Source organism: Diospyros lotus, chromosome 3, assembly GCF_014633365.1.
Source record: "Diospyros lotus cultivar Yz01 chromosome 3, ASM1463336v1, whole genome shotgun sequence".
NCBI lineage: Eukaryota > Viridiplantae > Streptophyta > Magnoliopsida > Ericales > Ebenaceae > Diospyros > Diospyros lotus.
Window position 1 is genome coordinate 40,128,419 of NC_068340.1, and position 18,429 is coordinate 40,146,847.

General features: G+C 35.6%; 3 protein-coding genes across 5 annotated transcripts in view; 1 reads left to right on the forward strand and 2 right to left on the reverse strand.

The window, feature by feature from the left end:
• Positions 1–7,154, reverse strand: part of LOC127796304 (exocyst complex component SEC8) — a 44,633-nt gene extending 37,479 nt beyond the window's left edge. The window contains exons 1-3 of the mRNA XM_052328377.1: positions 7,005–7,154; positions 6,646–6,701; positions 6,073–6,285 (exon numbers count right to left, since the gene is read on the reverse strand). Of these exons, the coding sequence (XP_052184337.1) occupies positions 6,073–6,285; positions 6,646–6,687 (255 nt within the window). The 5' untranslated portion in view covers positions 6,688–6,701; positions 7,005–7,154. The remainder of the gene's footprint in view (positions 1–6,072; positions 6,286–6,645; positions 6,702–7,004) is intronic.
• Positions 7,155–9,707: 2,553 nt separating this feature from the next.
• LOC127796523 (uncharacterized) lies at positions 9,708–13,557 on the forward strand. The gene is made up of 8 exons (XM_052328696.1): positions 9,708–9,904; positions 10,917–10,990; positions 11,356–11,397; positions 11,949–11,990; positions 12,361–12,444; positions 12,632–12,719; positions 13,158–13,255; positions 13,342–13,557. Exons 1-8 carry the CDS (start codon positions 9,742–9,744, stop codon positions 13,360–13,362), a joined length of 612 nt encoding a protein of 203 aa, XP_052184656.1. The 5' UTR covers positions 9,708–9,741; the 3' UTR covers positions 13,363–13,557.
• LOC127796521 (U11/U12 small nuclear ribonucleoprotein 31 kDa protein) lies at positions 12,858–18,294 on the reverse strand. Of its 3 annotated transcripts, none has more exons than XM_052328695.1 (2): positions 17,466–18,294; positions 12,858–13,342 (listed from the first exon to the last, which is right to left on the reverse strand). In XM_052328695.1, exon 1 carries the CDS (start codon positions 18,248–18,250, stop codon positions 17,504–17,506), a length of 747 nt encoding a protein of 248 aa, XP_052184655.1. In that variant the 5' UTR covers positions 18,251–18,294; the 3' UTR covers positions 12,858–13,342; positions 17,466–17,503. The 3 variants fall into 3 exon arrangements, with proteins under 3 accessions (XP_052184655.1, XP_052184653.1, XP_052184654.1); XM_052328693.1 differs by lacking the exon at positions 12,858–13,342 and adding an exon at positions 14,279–14,728; XM_052328694.1 differs by lacking the exon at positions 12,858–13,342 and adding an exon at positions 16,310–16,541.
• Positions 18,295–18,429: the final 135 nt, after the last annotated feature.

The window sequence follows — 18,429 nt, forward strand, 5'->3', positions numbered from 1 at the left end:
ACAACTGCAGCCACTTATGGCATTTGGAAGGCGAAAAACTCAACTATCATGGCATGGCGGATAAATTATATGGAGCCAAGAATTCGCATAACATACCTGGTTTACAAGACAACAAAGGAGATATGGGATTCAGTCCAAGAGATGTACTCGGACTTGGAAAACTCCTCTCAATGTTTTGTACTCAAGTCAGCCATTAGAACAACCAAACAAGGTTCTTTTGTCTCTCCTATTGACTCTAAGCCTGAGATGACAGTTTCTATCCCTCATCAGCCTCCACATTCAGAAGCCAACAGCCCTCTACTCGTCTATTCCAGACAACCTAAAGGCCATCAAGAACCTCAGCACAGTCAAACATCACTTTTAGAGGCTAGTCCATCAGAGGATAACATTGTTGTTCACAGCATTGACAGCAATACTACAAGGGGAGACAGTACTAACAACAATACTACAAGGGGGGATGATTTGGATTGGGTTGTTCCTATAGCTCAACAAAAAGGGGTAAGATCATGTGTCAAGTACCATATTTCTATCCATTTGACTTATACAAAATTGTCTCCTCAATTCAGAGGATTTGTTGCAAAAATTGACAGCATTGAAATTCCAAAAAATATTCAAAGTGCTATGAATGATTCTAAGTGGAAGGTTGTTCTTATGGAAGAAATGGCTGCCCCAGTTGGAAATGATACTTGGGATACTATGAAACTGCCTCCAAACAAGAAGGTAGTTGGTTGTAAGTGGGTATTTACTGTGAAACATAATGTAAATGGGAGTGTTAAAAGATATAAAGCTAGATTGGTGGCCCAAAGGTTTACAGAAACCTATGGGATTGACTATGAGGAGACTTTTGCTCCTGTTGCTAAGCTTAATTCTATTCGGGTATTACTCTCTATTGTTGTTAATTTAGAGTGGCCCCTATTCCAATTTGACCTTAAAAATGCCTTCCTCAATGGTGATTTGGATGAAGAAATATATATGAAGATCCCCCCAGGGTTTGAGCATGAAGTTGGCAGTGGAAATGTTTGTAAACTAAAAAGGTCTCTATATGGATTAAAGCAGTCCTCAAGGGCTTGGTTCAAGAAATTCGGCATAACCCTAAACTGATTAGGGTATAAACAAGGACAAGCAAACCATACCTTGTTTATAAAACCCACAGCAAATGGAAAGAAATCTATACTAATTGTCTATGTTGTTAATATTATTGTGACAAGGGATGATTTGCAGGAAATTGAAAACTTAAAGAAGCAATTAAGGGCTGAATTTGAAGTTAAAGATCTAGGAATCGTGAGATATTTCTTAGGAATGGAGGTGGCTCGGAGCAAAGAAGACCAATTCATTTCACAAAGGAAATATACATTTGATCTGCTGAAAGATACATGAATGTTAGCATGCAGACCTGAAAGGACTCTCTTAGAAAAAGGCTGAAAATTTGAAGAAAAAGATGATGATACTCCTGTAGAAAAAGAAAGGTACAAAAGGTTGGTTGGGAGGTTGATTTATTTGTCACTTATTAGGCTAGACATAACCTATGGAGTAAGTGTAATTAATCAGTATATGCATTCTCCTACTCAAAGGCATATGAATGTTGTGTTTCATGTTCTAAGATATCTCAAATGGACACTTGGGAAATGATTAATGTTCCAAAAAAACTAAGGAAAGGGGAATTGAAAGCTTTGTTGATGCAGATTAGGCAGGGCATCATGAGGACAACTGGTTAACTTCTGGTTATTATACCAAGGTATGAGGAAATGTGGTTATATGGAGAAATAAGAAGCAATCAGTGGTTGCTCACAGCAGTACTGAAGCAAAATTCCAAGCCATAGCTCAAGGAATTTGTGAGGTGATCTAGTTAGAGAGGCTAATGGAAAACCTGATACATTTATCTCAACCAACAAAGGTACACAGTGATTGCAAATCAGCTATCAGTATTGTGAAAAATCCGGTCCAGCATGATCGGATGAAGCATGTGAGAATAGATCGAAGTTTCATAAAGAGGGAGATTAAGAATGAGAGATTAGTTTGGCCTATATTCCCACGACTGATCAAGTAGTTGATGTGTTCACAAAAGTTGTGACAAGACCAGGGTTTGAATCATTAATTGGCAAGTTGAGAATGACTTGTATCTTTTCCAGCTTGAAGGGGAGTGTTGGACGAGATTAGAAGATTCAAAGTTAAAATGGGAGCATGATAGATGGATAGAGGTTGAGGATAAAGGAAGCAACACACGTTGAAGTTTAAATCAGATAGATAATTCTAAAGTTTAAAGTTTTGTTCAAGTTTTTTAGTTTGATCTGTTTCCTAATTTTTAGGAGATAATTCTCCCTAGTTTCTAGGGGATAAATGACCTAATTTTCTCCTACTTTATAGGAGAAAAAGTAGGATGTAACCTGTATATATGCACCACATGTATTCAATAGAAATTAATCAAGCTTTCAAGGTTTTTTAAGCTTATTTCAAAACCAAATCGTATATCGAAACAAACAACCTAAATGTTACACCAGTGACTTCGAATTATATAACCTGCAGCGTATTCTCCAGAACACCCCCCCCCCCACCCAAAAAAACAAAACAATTTTTTTGGGGTCAAGTCTAAAATTTGCACCATTTTAATCTGAGAATTGAATCAATCTGTATGACTGCACTTTCCGTATCCATGGCAACCACTCAAATTCAAAACTAATGGATGGACCACAAGAAATAGTTCAGAAGGTAACAAATAATAACAAGAAGAACAAGAACTTAAGAAACAGAGAATACATACGGACATACATATATAATTATATTTATAAATGACAAACCAATTCCAGGAATAAGGCCATCTGAACAGGATTGTGTATGGTAAAAATGAAACCATACCGAAAATGCATTTTTAAGTTAAAAAAAAAATACAACTAAATCATACAAAAGCCCTGATTCAAAATTTTATCACAGGTCAAATAAGAAGATAGGAAAGGCAAAAGCGATCCAAACGATATTTGTTCTTTGCTTTCATTTCATGCACAAAGAAATTTATATGCATCAACAAAGCAAGAATATTAAAGCAGTCTGGTCACGAGCTGCACCAAAACTCTATGTCCACCCCCTCTTTGGGGCACATTCAATAAATTTGTTTCTTATAAAAAAATACTAATAAAATAAATTGTCTGCTAGCCATTATCCCTATTAGTCAAGCAAAAGTGATAAAAGATATCAGTGTCCAGCATTCTGAGGTTAATATGCATATAGATAGTACCTTTCCAGCCACAGTTTGTCAATTGCATCTAAATCAGAACGATGTCAATAGAACTCATGCCATTGATCCACCATTGCTTGCAGTCATCTTGAAGCTTTGAATTTGCTAAGTACTTAATTGTTTCTACATGTTTTTTGCCACAAATCAAGATAAATCATGACTGCTTAATTACTTCCCAAATGGTTTTTAAAAAACAATTATTTTCCAAATTGAGAACGAATCAAAGAGAATAAACCATAAAGTTAAAACTTAACCATCCCTTAAAACATATAGCCAGTGCTGAAATAACAAATGAAAGAAATGGAACTTTCAGGACACTTTAAGATGTAAGGATTATAATTGTACAAAATGTTAAATAAATTTAAATAGAATGAGTTAGAAAGTCAAAATATATAATATATGAAAAAAAATAAGACATAAGCAGCAACCTTGGTCATTAGGTAAAAAAATATGTACATAAACAATAAACCAATTCAAAGCACAAAAATTGCAAGGCCACTCCAAAAAAGCTTCAAAACAGTAAACTGAGGTCATCTATGTACTCTCAAGTAACTTACTTCTTCCCAGATAGTGAAACGGCTTCTTAAACCACTTCTTCAGAATGTAATCAATAAATTTTTAAGATCTTACCACTAAATATCAACAGCTCACCAGAAGGGGGAAAAAAACACACCCAACAACAAAACTTTCAGGTTTGAAAACTCAACTGAATGTGTTTTCTTCAGGAGTTCAACTCTATCAAGTAACATAGCAAGTACTGCCAAGAACAAATATTAAGTCAGAAGAATACAATTATAACTTCCCAAAGACTGACCCTCTAAACAGGACTGCCCTTAGTAACCAACTAGATTAGCAAACTTAAGTGAGAAACAGCACTTAAAATCAAATCCAAGCAAGTCCCACAATTTTTCCAAATTATGTCATAATTGAACTGAAACTTAGTGGTATTTTTGTAAAATAATTCATAATTGTATATTTCGGTCAATTCAGTTTATTTGGTTAAAAAAGGAAACACTAGTGTTAAAATCAAACCTCAAACCACAAATTGATTTTTTTTTTGGTAATCCAAAAGCAAACCAAATTAGTAAAACACCAAATGGTTCGGTTCGAAAATTCAGTTTTAACTTAATGTGCTCACTCCCTATAAATGGGGATGGAGGAAGGATTACCTGGTCCATTGCCATTCGTAGTTTCATGAATCCAAAAGTCATCTTCAGTTAACACATTAGTGAGAGGATCCATGGTGCTACAACTGATTTTCAAAGCCAACCTAAGACCACTAAGAAGTGGTGCACCATAGGAAAGTGTTTGAGACTAACTTGAATTAGATTAAGATACGGGATTTCAGATTTCTAGACTAGCGAGGTCACCAAGACTTAAAGGAGGGGAGTTTATAATGATCCAATCCCACATTATAGTCTACAAGTGAGGTCTTAGGTATATTCCTCGTGCCATGAACCCAAAAGTCATCTTCAACTAGCACTTTTGGGCGAGGGCCCTGTATGTTACACCCAAGTGACCCAACCCACCAATTGCCTTAGGAAGATAGACTGCATCCCAACCTTAAAATGTAGTATTTTTTCAACTCATCTCCAAGACCAGTCCGAAGGAATCTTTTCCACTTTCTCCAATTTAATTGCCAAAAATGTGGGGATGGTAAACAATGATATACTATAGGTGAGAAGAGTAGATAAAAGTACGTCTAATAAGAGAGAGTTCTCCCACCCATAAACAATTGCATGTATTTTCAAGAAGCTAATCTAGATTCGTAGTAAAGGTGAGTCTTAGCGCAATAGCCTCTCCGCTAAAGAAGGCTAAGGTTGCATACAATTAACCTTCTCCAAAGCTCGCAATGTGGGAGCCTTGTGCATTGCATTCACCTGTTTTCCCAGTCTAGATTCACATCTTTGAATAACCCTTTCCCAAACCACTTTACCCTTATGCATGAAGCCAAGTGGTCCTAGAAAAGTTGGAGGGAAAATTACTAGGATTTGCCAAAAATAAATTCCATGCGTGTCTTATTAGGTTAAACGCTTGAAAAGGAAAACATAAAGAAGAAGCAATGATACCAACAAGAATAACACAAATCATAATATCTAAACTAAATTTAGGAAAAAAAAATCTAGGATAACATTTAGATAAACATAATGACTATATGAAGTACAAAGCATACAAACATTAAACCCATCTCAAAAACCAAACATCACATGAGAATTCCAATGGAAGATATAGAAATATGATGTATCTAGGTTTGAATGACTCCAACCCAAACATTATGTAAAATTAAACATGGTTAAATCCAAATTGTCAAATAACTAATTCTCTTTAAAAGAACTAATTTATTGTAGATTAGCACAAAGCCCACTGTTGAGTGGGATGAGGAGTTTGTGGAGGTGATTCTGGGGAAAGGAAGAAGTGGTGGGCAACCATGGAGGTTTCTGGATTTAATGGAAGCTGAGATGCTTGAAACCACCACTGGTGTCTCAATGGTGTTGGTTCTTAGCAAGAGCAGCTTGTGGGTTGAAAAAAAGAAAATAGGGAGAAAGAAAATAAAAGGAAAATGAGGGAGAGATGAAGAATCTGCATATGCTCTCTTTCAAATTGTGATATTAATGTCTATTCAACTAAAATAATAGTTTTCTTTCCTTTTTATTTCTTCTTTTCATAGCTCTCTTTCAAATCATAATATGAGTGACCGAGTCATTAACACATTTAAATGTTCGCAAATTTTGAATTAGTTCTTTACAAGAGATAATCCCACTCGTGCAAGTAAATAAGCCCTAAATGAACACAAAAAAATCTTTTAGACTTCTTTCATCAAAGAGGAAGAAGAATCAAGAAACCTGGGAATAATTCTGAATTGCTTTGTTGAAGCCCCCGTGGTAAGCGTGAACTACTTCATCCACCACTTCCTCAACAATATCACTCTGCTCCTTCAGAAACTGGACTTCCCCTTCACGATCTTTGGATGTCAGAATATGAACAACGTGGGGCAATGAGTCGAAACGGGCAGCAGCCCAGCTTTCATCTATTCTCGAAAGTTCCTCCTTTAAGAACTGCACATTGATCGAGAATCATAAAAAGAAATATGATCAACACACTGCCCATAAAGTTAAGATTAGCAAAAGAACAAGTATATAGAGGCAAACAGCTCATCAAAACAGGAAAAACTGGAAACTCCCAGAATAATTAGCAAATTTCAATCAAAATTTTGTTTTTAAAGGCAATTCAGTTGAGATAGTATTGCATTCCAATTTGGAAATAGTGATTTTTTCTTGTCAAAGTCAATCTTAGACATCATTATTCTTTAAAATCCAATTCTATTAGCCGGCTCGCAAGGCCAAACAGCGTACAATTATTTCTAGCTCAATTACCAGTGCAAAAGTGTTATATAACCTTTCACAAAATGCACGTACCGCTTTGTCTCTGGAAACAGGCAACCCATCGAAAATCCCCATTTCGAACCAATCAGCTGGCCGGAGATCGTAAACATTAAAAACAAGAAATTCAAATGAGCAAAATTACAACAAACGCAACAACCTCCCTATTTTTTAACCTTTACCCGGAAGTCGGCTGACTCCCAGAGATCTCAGGGAGTCGGCCGACTCCTTGATCCCGACGGATATGCGAGACGACAATTTAAAAAGGAAAAACCTAGAAGAAGAAGAAGATGAAGCTGCGACTTCCAGTCCCAGATCTGCGAGTCGACCGAATCCGGATGGATCTGGGAGACGACATGAAGAAATTATAAAATTGAAAAAACATAAGTACTTACCTCGCGTTGAAGGAGGAAGTAGAGTCACTGATGCAGACTTGAAGCGAGGGGAGAGACGAACAGAGAGAGAGAGAGTGATTGACAGCGCTCGGATAGAGAGACGAGAGAGAGAGAGTCGAGAACGAGAATGAGATAGAGGACATGGAAAGAACTGAGAAGAGTTTTTCTTAAAGATTAGTGTAATTTACGAAACTATGCGATGCAATCTACAACTCTAAATTTTTCGAATGCCACGTCATATGCCAACTCAGTGTCGGTGGCAGTGAGGGTTGAGTTGACGTCAGTTGGGTCGACCCGCTAGCGTCGGTGGCAAAAGTAATGCTCCAAATATTACTGCACCAAAATAAGGAAAATGCTAGAAAGCCCGATGAATTTATGGACAAATTTATCGAAAGGGGTAAAAAGATAATTTTACCCCACGCCCTGCTCTCTCCCTCCCTCTCCTGTGGATTCCCCCCATGTTCTGTCCGTCTCTCCTGCCATGGCCGCCGCCTCACCTCGCCATTGTGTCTTATTATCGTCGTCTCGCCTCATCTTCGTTGTCTCTCTGCCATCATCGTCTCGTCTCGCCTCGCCTTACCCTCTCTAACAGTCGCTGCATCTACTGTCGGTGAGACGAGGCGGCGATGGCAAAGAAGTGATGCGACAACAGTGAGACGACAGTTATGGCAGTAGAGACACACAGAATAAGGGACAATGGCCAGTTTTGCAAATTTACAAAATAGGCGAGGGCAAAATCATTTTTTTGCCTTATTTCTGTTAGTCGCTCAATAAGCTCATCAAGCTCTGTAGAACGACTCCCAAAATAATAATAGATGATTTTTTTAATTTTTTTAATAAATAAAATATCACATTATTAATAATATTATCATTAGTCATAACTTCAAATATTATTCTGACAACAACAATAAAGGTTAAATTGACATCAATTATGTTAACTCGCTTATCAACTATTATTTATTAATAATTATCAATACGATAATTAGATATCAGATTATATTTATTATTGGTATATTAGACAATATTTATTATTTTTAAAACATAAATTAATAATATATACTCTTTATTATTATATTATTCTAAGTAAATACTTATTTTTTTGTTTTCAAATAATGTCACTAAATAGTGGGTTCTTCCCAAAAATGCATTCAAGTGAATGAATATTTTTCATGTGTTTTTACTTAAAAATTAAAATTTAAATATATTAAAAATATTTTATCTCGTTACCTTTAAATAATAGCGGATTTTTAAAACAAAATTATTACTATATTAAGACTTATTTTGTCTAAAATTTATTTAAAATAAATTAAAAAACAAACTATAATCATCAAACAAGATTTGAATAATCTTAGATAATAAATAAGTGTAATGTGTGTTATATACGTGTAAATTAAATAATAATTTTACGTAAAAAAAATTATTTAAATTTAAGTAAAAAATAAATAAAATGTATATTTAATACAATTGTAAAATTGAATATCTTATAAATAGGTTTGTGTAAGATTTTAATTTAATTGAAATAATCGAATCGAATTAACTGAAATTGTCAGTTCAGTTTGTTTTCTTTTCTTTTCTTTTTTTAGAAATTTAAGTAAATCGGTTTTAATTTGATTTTTGAGTTAAAAATAACCAAACCAACTTAACTTATAAAATGATGTTGTTTTGGCTAGCACTATTGCACACATTGAAGAAGAAAATAAAAGGAAAATAAGTCTAAAGTTAAAAAAGAAAAACCTAGCCTTAACCATTCGTCTTCAACTTTCCATCTTTCGTTTTTCCCTTTATTCTCAATCTTCAACTGAAGATCGTTGTCCTCTCCCATTGGTCATCATCATTCCTGTCATCCTATTTGCTTTAATTGATGACCCTCAAGTTAAACGAAAAATCAAGTTTCATTTGTTTTCGGCTTTCTTTTTGTCACTCTTTGACTTTTTTTTTGTCACATTTCCTTTCATCTTCGTCCATTGATGTTGTCATCCTTATCTCTTGTCGTCCACCGTTATCCTTGAGTTTCAATTAAGGTTTTAAGATTTTTTTTATCATTTTTAATTTGTTTGGTTTTTTCAATTTTTTGTTTTTAAGTAAATTTTGAATTTTTAAAGTAATTCAATATTTTTAATTATTAAATTTCAATCAGTTTGATTATTAAACTAACTATTTGTATATCCCAACTTATAAATTTTAGATCACGAGTTTAAATCTTATTAATATAATTTATTTTTATTTTTCAACAAAATATATAAACAATATTTTAAAAATTCACTTTACTAGTATAAATTTATAACACCACAACAATTTATTTATCTAATAGTATAGATACATATATGTATTTAGACTTTTATATAAAACATCTTTTATCTATATTATTTATTCTACCATATAAGCATGTGTCTTATTTTAAAGTTACGAGATTCTATTAATAAAGCATTTTTTTAAATATTTTTTGTATATTTTGATTAAAAAATAAAAATGAACTATAAACTATATTAACAAAATTTAAACATTTAACTTATAAATTACAAGCAAATTTTAGATTCTAAACCCTAAATTAATATAATAAATATAAATTATATTTATATTTAGATCATAATAAATAATAAATTTAAATTAAAAATTAATATAATATAATTTTTTTATTTTAAAATTTACACTTACCTAACAGAGAATGAAAATACAAATAGAAACTGAAGAGTATAACTATAAATGAGGGAAGGATAAAGGGCGGAGAGAGACTGCCATGGCTTCTGCTTCAATCACCCTTCAAGGCCTCTCTTTCCTGCGTTCTCCAAAGCTTTCAGTTCCATCAAACCCATTTGCAGTTTCAAATGTTTCGAAGTTTTCATCTCCAAAAACTGCCAATTTCATGACGGTCAAGCCCCTTCCCAGAGCATCCTCCGATGGTCTGCTTTCCTTCGCACTTTCCCTATTTCTATTGCCTTGACTTTGATTCTACAATCTGTTGGCATAGTTGGTTGTTTTTGATACGATTTTATTGCCAGTAGTATTGGAAGTCCAATTGAATTATTTTTGAGCGGTTTGTTTCTTCTAGGGCTAAGCATTGTGGTTGGAAAATAACATCCAGAAGCTGTTTTATATTTTTTTCTCTTTTGTTTTAAATTGAAATTTGGTTTCTGGGTCTATTGTCAAGATGAAGAAATATACTTCCTATTTGCCAAGCCAATTACTGCCATTAAAATCTTAATAAGGTCCATAGCTGGTAAAGTGGGTTAAAACTGATAAAGTGATTATAGAGTGCAATTAATTTGTTTAAGAGACTAAAAATGTTTTTTTTTTCAGGAAAAGGGTTAAAAACGAATTTTTTATTTGAGATATGGTTAATTTTTACAATTTCCACGTCCCCCTTATATGGGTTCCCCAAGTGGATAAAAGATGAGTTCTTGAAGTTCTTAGAATTGATTTATAGACTTAAAAACGGGTATTTGAGTGATAAAATGACCCCAATATATATGCACAATTTGGTTAGGGTGCACTTTGGGTGAATGAATTTATGGCAATTATTTGGAATTTTTGACATTTCACATCCTGCAAAATTGATTTGTTTGGAAACATTTTGCCCTAAGTATTTGGATTTGGGCTCAAATCCAACCTGATTTTGGACCAAAAGAGTTAAAACATTTGAATGAGTGTTGTTTAAAATGAAAGAAATTGAGGGTGATGCCTTGTTAGTCCTCCTTGTATGCAGGCACTATCTCTTGAAAATGTTCCTTATAGATATGACTGAAGGATCAATAAGTAAACTAGGTAGATAGGTCGGTACTATATTGGCATACAACTCCTTTTTGCTGTTGTTAAATTGTACCAAAATGGTTCTCTTTACATGTGATATTCTCTGAATACCCATACTTCCTTTGAGTGTTATTTCTTTTATAAATTACCTGGATCGCACTACAGGGGCTCCTACTGAGTTGATTGAAGATTCCAAGTTTGTTCCTTTGAAAGATGATGATCCTCAATACGGCCCACCTGTAAGTTCTGGTTAGTTCTTTGCCAGTTTCTATTGATGTTTCCTTTCTCTTGTTGCAGTTAATGTTTACTTCCTTCTGGTCATAGATATAAATGAGAATATAGAAGCATAGATGTAAATGCTTGATATAGGTATGTGGTATGTATATTGAGACTGCTACTTTCTATAAGCCTTTTCCATTTTGTTTGCTTCTCTATTTATGAAAAATGTTCAGAGAATAGAAAGTTTTTTGACATCAATATTACCAAATATGAACTTTCCAGTATTTGAGGAAAAATGAAATTTCAGGATTCTCTCTCAATTTTGGTGAGGATGAGATTCATATTGTGCAAAAATTGAGAACTGGGATTCTTATATTTCTTGCAGGTTCTATTGTTGTTGGGCTTTGAATTGGAGGAAGCTGTCAAGGTAAACTTTTATAATCTATGAGCTGCCTTTTCCATCTGACCTGATGTTTGATCCAAATTGTTTTGCATTATTGATGACATGCACAGATCACCTCAGTTAAGTTTTTCTTTCAGTTAAATTGTTTTTCACGGTACTCATTGAGGGTGGGGCGTTTGGTAAGGATGGGATGAAAAAACTTTTGTTTTCAAAACTTTTTTTGGGTTAAAATCTACAAAATATGATGATTTTTTGGATACCTAAAACACATAACTAAGCCTAATTATTACTCCAACAAAAATGGTAATTTTTTCTTTTGCATGCTAAATGATCTTTGTGTTATCAGTATTTTGGATTTTATCTCATCTTTAAAGACAATATTTGTCGTTCAAGAATGTTTCAACATTCTTGAATTTCCTTTTTCTCTTTACACCTGTTATAGTTTCTTGAGGAACTATCCCGTTCGAACTGAACAAACCAATAACTTCTCACAAGCACACTTCCCACATTCTATGACCACAAAGTGGTCTCATAACTATCGTAATTAGTCCTTAAATTTATGTATCCTGTTTCAGATAAAGAAGCTTCTCAAAGAGCTGGATGGTGAATTCCTAGAGGTAATTTTCCAGATTGCAGCTCCCCCCCCCCCACCCAAAAAAAATGACTTCTGTGTAAAGAACAGCTCAACAAGTTCTCAAAGTTTCTGTCGTCTTTTTCTTTTGCCTTGTCTTCTAGACCCTGTCATGAATTTTCTCAGGCCTATACAAAATTCGAGCCCAAAAAGGTTTCAACCACCAGAAACACTACCTGTAAACATCATTCAGGAATTTTTGATATTCTGTCTTTTTCTGGTGATTCATGTTCTAATTCATTCTGGGCCATTATGGTTGTTTATCATTCTGTCTAACAACCGATCGTTCTTACTTACTTACAAGATCGAACACTTAGTATTTATCGTGATTTCTACATGTGATTTTTATTCTGCAGATTATATTTTGCACTGAAGACATGATTACATGCTCGCTGTGGGAGGCTGTGAACACAAAGCAACCCAATCTGGATACTTTAAAGGTAAGGTTTCTAACCTGCATGGCTTCTTCATTTTTCCATTTTGCCTTTTCATTTCCAGGAAGCAATGTGAATCAGCAAAGTCTCTTTAGGGGTTTCTAATACCTTTTCATTTCTGATCAAAATGGATGTTTCTGCTATTAGTTCAGTAATGGCTTTATGATGATACTACATATCCCAATCTTTGCAGGTTGCAAGATCAGTGCCACGAATTTGCTTCTTATCTGGCCTCACGGGGGAGGAGATGATGATGTTCATCGATGCATTCCCAGAAACTGGTACTAGATAGCTTATCAGGTTTCGATATTAATAGGTTTAAGTTTTGGTTTATATTGAAAACAAAATGCTTCAGCATCAAGCAGTGTGTATTAAATGAAAACATCGAATTATTTGGAACATGGGCTGGCCAAACTTGTGATGAAAATTTTCTCCCCGGAGAAAAATATGGCAATTTTCATCCTAGAACTAGAGAAAATATTCAACTCAATCGCGACATCTTGCCATCATGATAAGATGATACCCCGAGTCTAGATATATCTTGCCATGTATATAGATTCTAAATACATGATAGTAAGCAGGGATAAGTGACCAGCTTTGGGAACTCATTGTAGCTTGTCTTGGAAAGATTTTCCATCATTGTTTCTTCCATCTGAAGATGCAAAATTTTCCATGAAAATACTGTTAAAACTTTATCCTCATTGCTTGATCCTTTACAGGACTGGAACCTGCAGTATTTGCAGCTCTGGTTCCCAACAGTGCAGATAAACTGCTCCAGGAGTTGATAGAAGAGATTATGGGGGATCATGAAATGCTGGTAAGCTGACTTCTCCCTCCCTGCAAATGTATTTTTCTTTCAAGCTTATCTGCTCATCGGCTCACAGTGATTCTCAACTTCAATAGTCTGCAAAGGAATCAGGCTAGAGATCACCAAAATGCGGATTTGATTTGAGATGTGGAAGTTCAAGAGATCAAATTTCTGATGTCTTATTGTTGGCACACCCCAGTAGATGGTAGTGTCTTTAGCTGCGGGGAAAAAGGAAGGTTTTGAGATTAACTTGTTTGTAAATGGTATCTCGACACTTCTATGATAATTGAATGTGTCATTTTTTCGTTTCACCCAGGTTGATTTTCTGATGATTGGATGAATAATGATGCAGCTGCTGAGGTAGATAGACAAATTTGCCCGCCAACCAATTAAAAAGACCATAATGCCCTTGCTTTGGTTTTAGCAATTAAACCAAAACAAGGGCAATATGGTCATTTTACTTGGTCAACTGGTAAATTTGGCAGCTGTATGAAAAGTTTTTCGCATGCAAAACAGCTACAAGGTCATGAACTTAGTGCCTATTTGTGACTTTATTTTCCTTTTTTAAAAAGTACTATTTGGTAAAGTAGTATTATGCTCTTAAAGCAGAGTTACTTCCGGAAAAAAAAAAATATAGAGTTGTATTTAAGCAAAAACAAGAAATCCTATAACCACAATCATTAATAACCACAATATTTCTTCATAATTACGCCACTTTAAAAAATAATTATTTAATATCATAATATCTTGAGATGATTGTCCTTGTGCGATCTTTAATGTTTGTGCTCTCGATTACGTCAAGAAAGGTAAATCGTAAGTTAAGCCTTTAGCTCTTGCACATGACGAAAATTAAACTTACAACCCATCGTACTGACACTGACATATGGCTCATTTGACTACTCGACCTATACCCTAGAAACAATATCCTAGTATCTTGTTAAGTCATCATGCCAATCTACAACACTAATAATAAAATCTGAATTAAACATGCATTACTTGCCTTTACATTAATAAGCACATCAGAACACCCAATGATCAAACATTACTTTATCAACATTATTTTCATGACAAAACAACAACATCAAACATGGTCTTACCCTACCTTCCGATGCCTGATATAGGCTGGGGCAAGGAGCAATTAATATAGGCCTAACAATGATAATTCCATTTGAACTTACCATGCCACATGCAGTATCTCTTTAAACATGCCTTGACCCTAGAGCTTATTTTTGAAAGATTTAGGGATATACATTGTACATTACCCTACAACAAAACAGAGATGGCTAAAAGAAATCTCTCCTCATCTTCCACACACATTATGGATATAGCTTTTTCCTCCAATTGTACAAGGTACTGGGCAGGCTATCTCAGGTTCTTAATGACTTTCACATGCTCTTGAATGGATGAAATAGGCTTACTGGTTTTGCTTCACAAGAGCAGCAAATTCTGCAAGTATCAATTGATGGGACCAACTGACCATTTCTGAACAGAACGTCGATTGATCAGTAAGTTGAAAGAATTATTTACCATCACAAACTGAGTAAATAGTCAAGCATAAACAAAATAAAACAAAGCTGAGGAAAAAATTGGAACAAGTGAGATCCAGACAACTTGAAGTGTTAAACTAGCCACGCGGCTCTTTTAGTTGATCAAGAAATCCTATAGCATTTCTCATAACCTGTATGAACCTTAATCTTTTTCACTCAACCTTTGTCATTTACATTTTAAATGCCACAAACACTAATATCCAAACCTGTTTCAGATTTCCATGAGCCTCGTCAGTAAATTCATCAACTCTGCACCTCAGGAAGCAAGTGAATGCCCTCCGCAGTATTCCGATAAAACCAATCCTAGGAAGTAGCATCTTAAATTTTGTCATTTTATCACCTGTTGGTATGGATATCAACTTCACGGTTTTAAGCAGGGAAGGGAAAGACTGGATTCACTTGTCCTGCTGATATATCTTTGCTCAAGTCTTATCAACTATAAGCATTTTTGTTCCTGATTGTGCTTGTACCTAGGGCCAATTCCTAGATCCAGTACAGATCTTATTCCATATTCAGAAAGAATGCCAAAAAATAGAGGCAAGAAAGGCAACCAACTCTAGCCAGATGAAAATCAGGACAAAGTGATTTACTGACAAGTTTATTGAAAAAAAAAATTCCCCTCTTCAATGAGTGTAAGGTCTAGCTTCCCCTCTACCACTAGTCATTACTTCCCCTTCCTCCTAGGGTCATTAATTAAATCGAACATTTTGTTAGAAGTTATCACCATGAGCTAGGGTCACAACTAGATTTTGGCCCGTGCAAAGTCCTCTGTCAAAAGATTGGCATAAATAAATCAACCAACCATGTTTCCAAAGCAATAACTGATATTGGTGAGCAAGGAGTAAACAACTCTATATTGGTGTGCTCAAATTGCAATATTTTTGTTTTTTTTTTTGCTCTGAGAAAATTTACAGCTACCAAATCCATGCTTAACATACAATGGGTAACTTCATGGTCATTATTGGTACTAAAAAGAGAGTACTAAAAAGAGAGAGCAATAATATGAACCCAACGTATCTTTGCTCAAGTGCCAATAATGGTAATGGTCACTTTTTGTACTCCTTTTTTTCCTTTGTTTTGACTTTTGAGATCCTTTTAACCACATTCAGTGGTCTTCCTTCTCATTTTGCTGATTGAATACATTGAAGGGGAAAAAAAAACCTAGATTTCACCTTTTTTTTTTGGGGGGGAGTGGCGCACAAAGAACAAAGGATTGCGTGGCTTCTGCCACTAAGCCATATGATGAGTCAATCAATGTACATGAAGGAATAGTTGTTACACAGGACAAAACAGACCCTATTAATTGCATGAAATGGCTGCCTTCAAACTCTTAGCCACAATTTTATTTTTACCATTTTATCATGCAATGATCCCTTATATTTGAATGTCATATGCATAATTTTAAAATCCATTTTCTTACAAAGATGCAAGTAATGGTTTAACAACCACCACCAAAACTGAAACACCTGATCACTTAAAAATGAAGCACAAACTTACTAGCCTCCTTCCAAACTAGTAACAAGTTATAACCTCCGCAAACATTTTTATTCCAACAGCCACTACTATCTTCACACAATTTCGTTTTTCTTCTTTTCAACAGTCATCCTTAACAATGTAGACAATCTTGTGATACAGGAATTAATTCTAGTCCCATGGATCCTCACACTGAAGCCTCATCATTTGTGGAAGGTAACACTTGCATATTGAAATGAAGAAATAGAATTGAGGGACCTCCCTCCCGGAGCCACCTGTGTGTTAGAACCCAACACCATTCCTATGTAAAAGTAAAATAAAATAAAAACACACAGCTCCCTTGCCTTCAGCGCATCTCATAGAATGTCACTTGAATGATTTACCATGCAAGGGAAGACCAAGTGTATGTATCTCTCAAGCAATTGGGCGTACATTTGTGTGTAGGTCAGTCTCAAGCATCAACCAGATCAAACTTTGCACCACAGGGTTCATACGCATTTGGTAAACTGTCTTTATCATGTGACCAACAGAACAGACCAGCACGAACAGAAGCTCAGAGGCAAAAGTTCACAGGTCTACCTTAAATGGATAATGCAAATGAAAGTTTCAAGAATAGTCTGCATGCCTTGGTAAACCATATAGCACTCCAGTGATCTCACTCATTGCAAATGAATGTGGTCAATATTCTTAACCAGCTTGTAAATCTCTTCTGGTTGTTGGGTTAATATGCATCATTTTTTTTTCTATCAGAATATTGTCTCTGCATCAGTTTACAGTCAGATGAGATGATCACTTGAATATGTTTCTCAAAGTTTTGAGATGATGACATGAATGTTTCAGCTTCTAGCTTTTTAGACATTAGAACCAGAGAAAGCTGTACGCACTGACCTTCAATCCTAATTACAAATGTTCCCAATTCCTCTTCAACTTAAGCATTACAAGCTAAAGATATTTCTCAGCTAGACAAGAGGGGAAAAGGTAGACCAGACAATTGTACTCTTTAAGTAACTATAATTGCTGCATTCCCAACATGAATCTTTTAACTGAAAAAATTACATGAATGATGAATTTTATGAATCTTGATTTTCTCTGATTTAACTTCTTATGAATCCCATCTACAGTACGCAACCGAATTGGCATCATAAAGAACCAAATAAAGCAGAATCAGACACAAACAAAACGAAATGAAAAGTCCATACCTTCAGATCAGATGCTCCGAATTAAAGATACTTCAGAGTCACTCATCCTCGTCACTCTCGTCACTAAAATAGCTTGATTTCTTAGTTTTCTTCCCATTCTTCTTCCTAACCTCCTCTTTATCTCTCGTCAATAGCCTCTGGTCTGCACCTGTATCTACCACGGACGCCCAATTATCATCTTCAAACACCTCCGGAACATCGTCCTCTTCCTCCTCCCAAACCTTCCTCTCGTCTTCTCCGCCGCGCCGGGACCGCTTTGAAGGTTGTGGCCGCTCCCTAGGCCCCAACTGATTCCTCGGGCACTCGTACGACAAATGCCCACCCTCCCCGCACTCATAGCACCTGCTTTTGTCTTTATAAACCCTACGGCGTATGAACTCGGTGGTGCGGCCATTATCGGCGGCGATGGAGGCCTTTAGGGTTCGGCCATTGAGGACCTTGCCGTCGACGCCGCGGGCGGCGGCGAGCGCATCGTCGCGGGAGACGAAGAGGACGAAAGCGACGCCGCGGCTCTGGCGGGTATGGCGGTCCTTGACGACGGTGACCTTGGCGATCTTGCCGAAGGCAGAGAAGATGGTGAAGAGGTCTGAGTTGGTGAGGCTGTAATCGAGGTTGCTGACGTAGACGGTGGACTTTGAAGGCGCGAGGCCGCCGCTTCCGCCGCCAGAGGGCTTCGATTGGGCTTTGGAGTCGGTGGAGGGGGGTGGGGCGGAGGCGTAGCGGTGGTAGAAAGTGTCGTCTTCGTCGCTATCGCTACTCTTCTTCTTCTTCTTCTTCACCCCCATTCTATCGATCTCTTTCAATTGCTCTCTCTCTCTCCCCAAGTGACATTTTGACACACACACGTTATATTTTATCTCATATTAATATTAATATTATAAATAAATATTCAAGTAAAAAAAATATTTTTTTCCTATTAAGTATGAGTGTATAAAAGTTGAATTTAATTAAAATAATCAAATTA

Excerpts from the sequence above, each read along its gene's own strand:
- LOC127796523 (XM_052328696.1), top strand. The coding sequence starts at position 9,742 with ATGGCTTCTGCTTCAATCACCCTTCAAGGCCTCTCTTTCCTGCGTTCT. Across the intron at positions 11,398-11,948 it reads AATTGGAGGAAGCTGTCAAG|ATAAAGAAGCTTCTCAAAGA; the intron begins GTAAACTTTTAT and ends ATCCTGTTTCAG. Across the intron at positions 13,256-13,341 it reads TGGGGGATCATGAAATGCTG|TCTGCAAAGGAATCAGGCTA; the intron begins GTAAGCTGACTT and ends CAACTTCAATAG.
- LOC127796521 (XM_052328695.1), bottom strand. The coding sequence starts at position 18,250 with ATGGGGGTGAAGAAGAAGAAGAAGAAGAGTAGCGATAGCGACGAAGAC.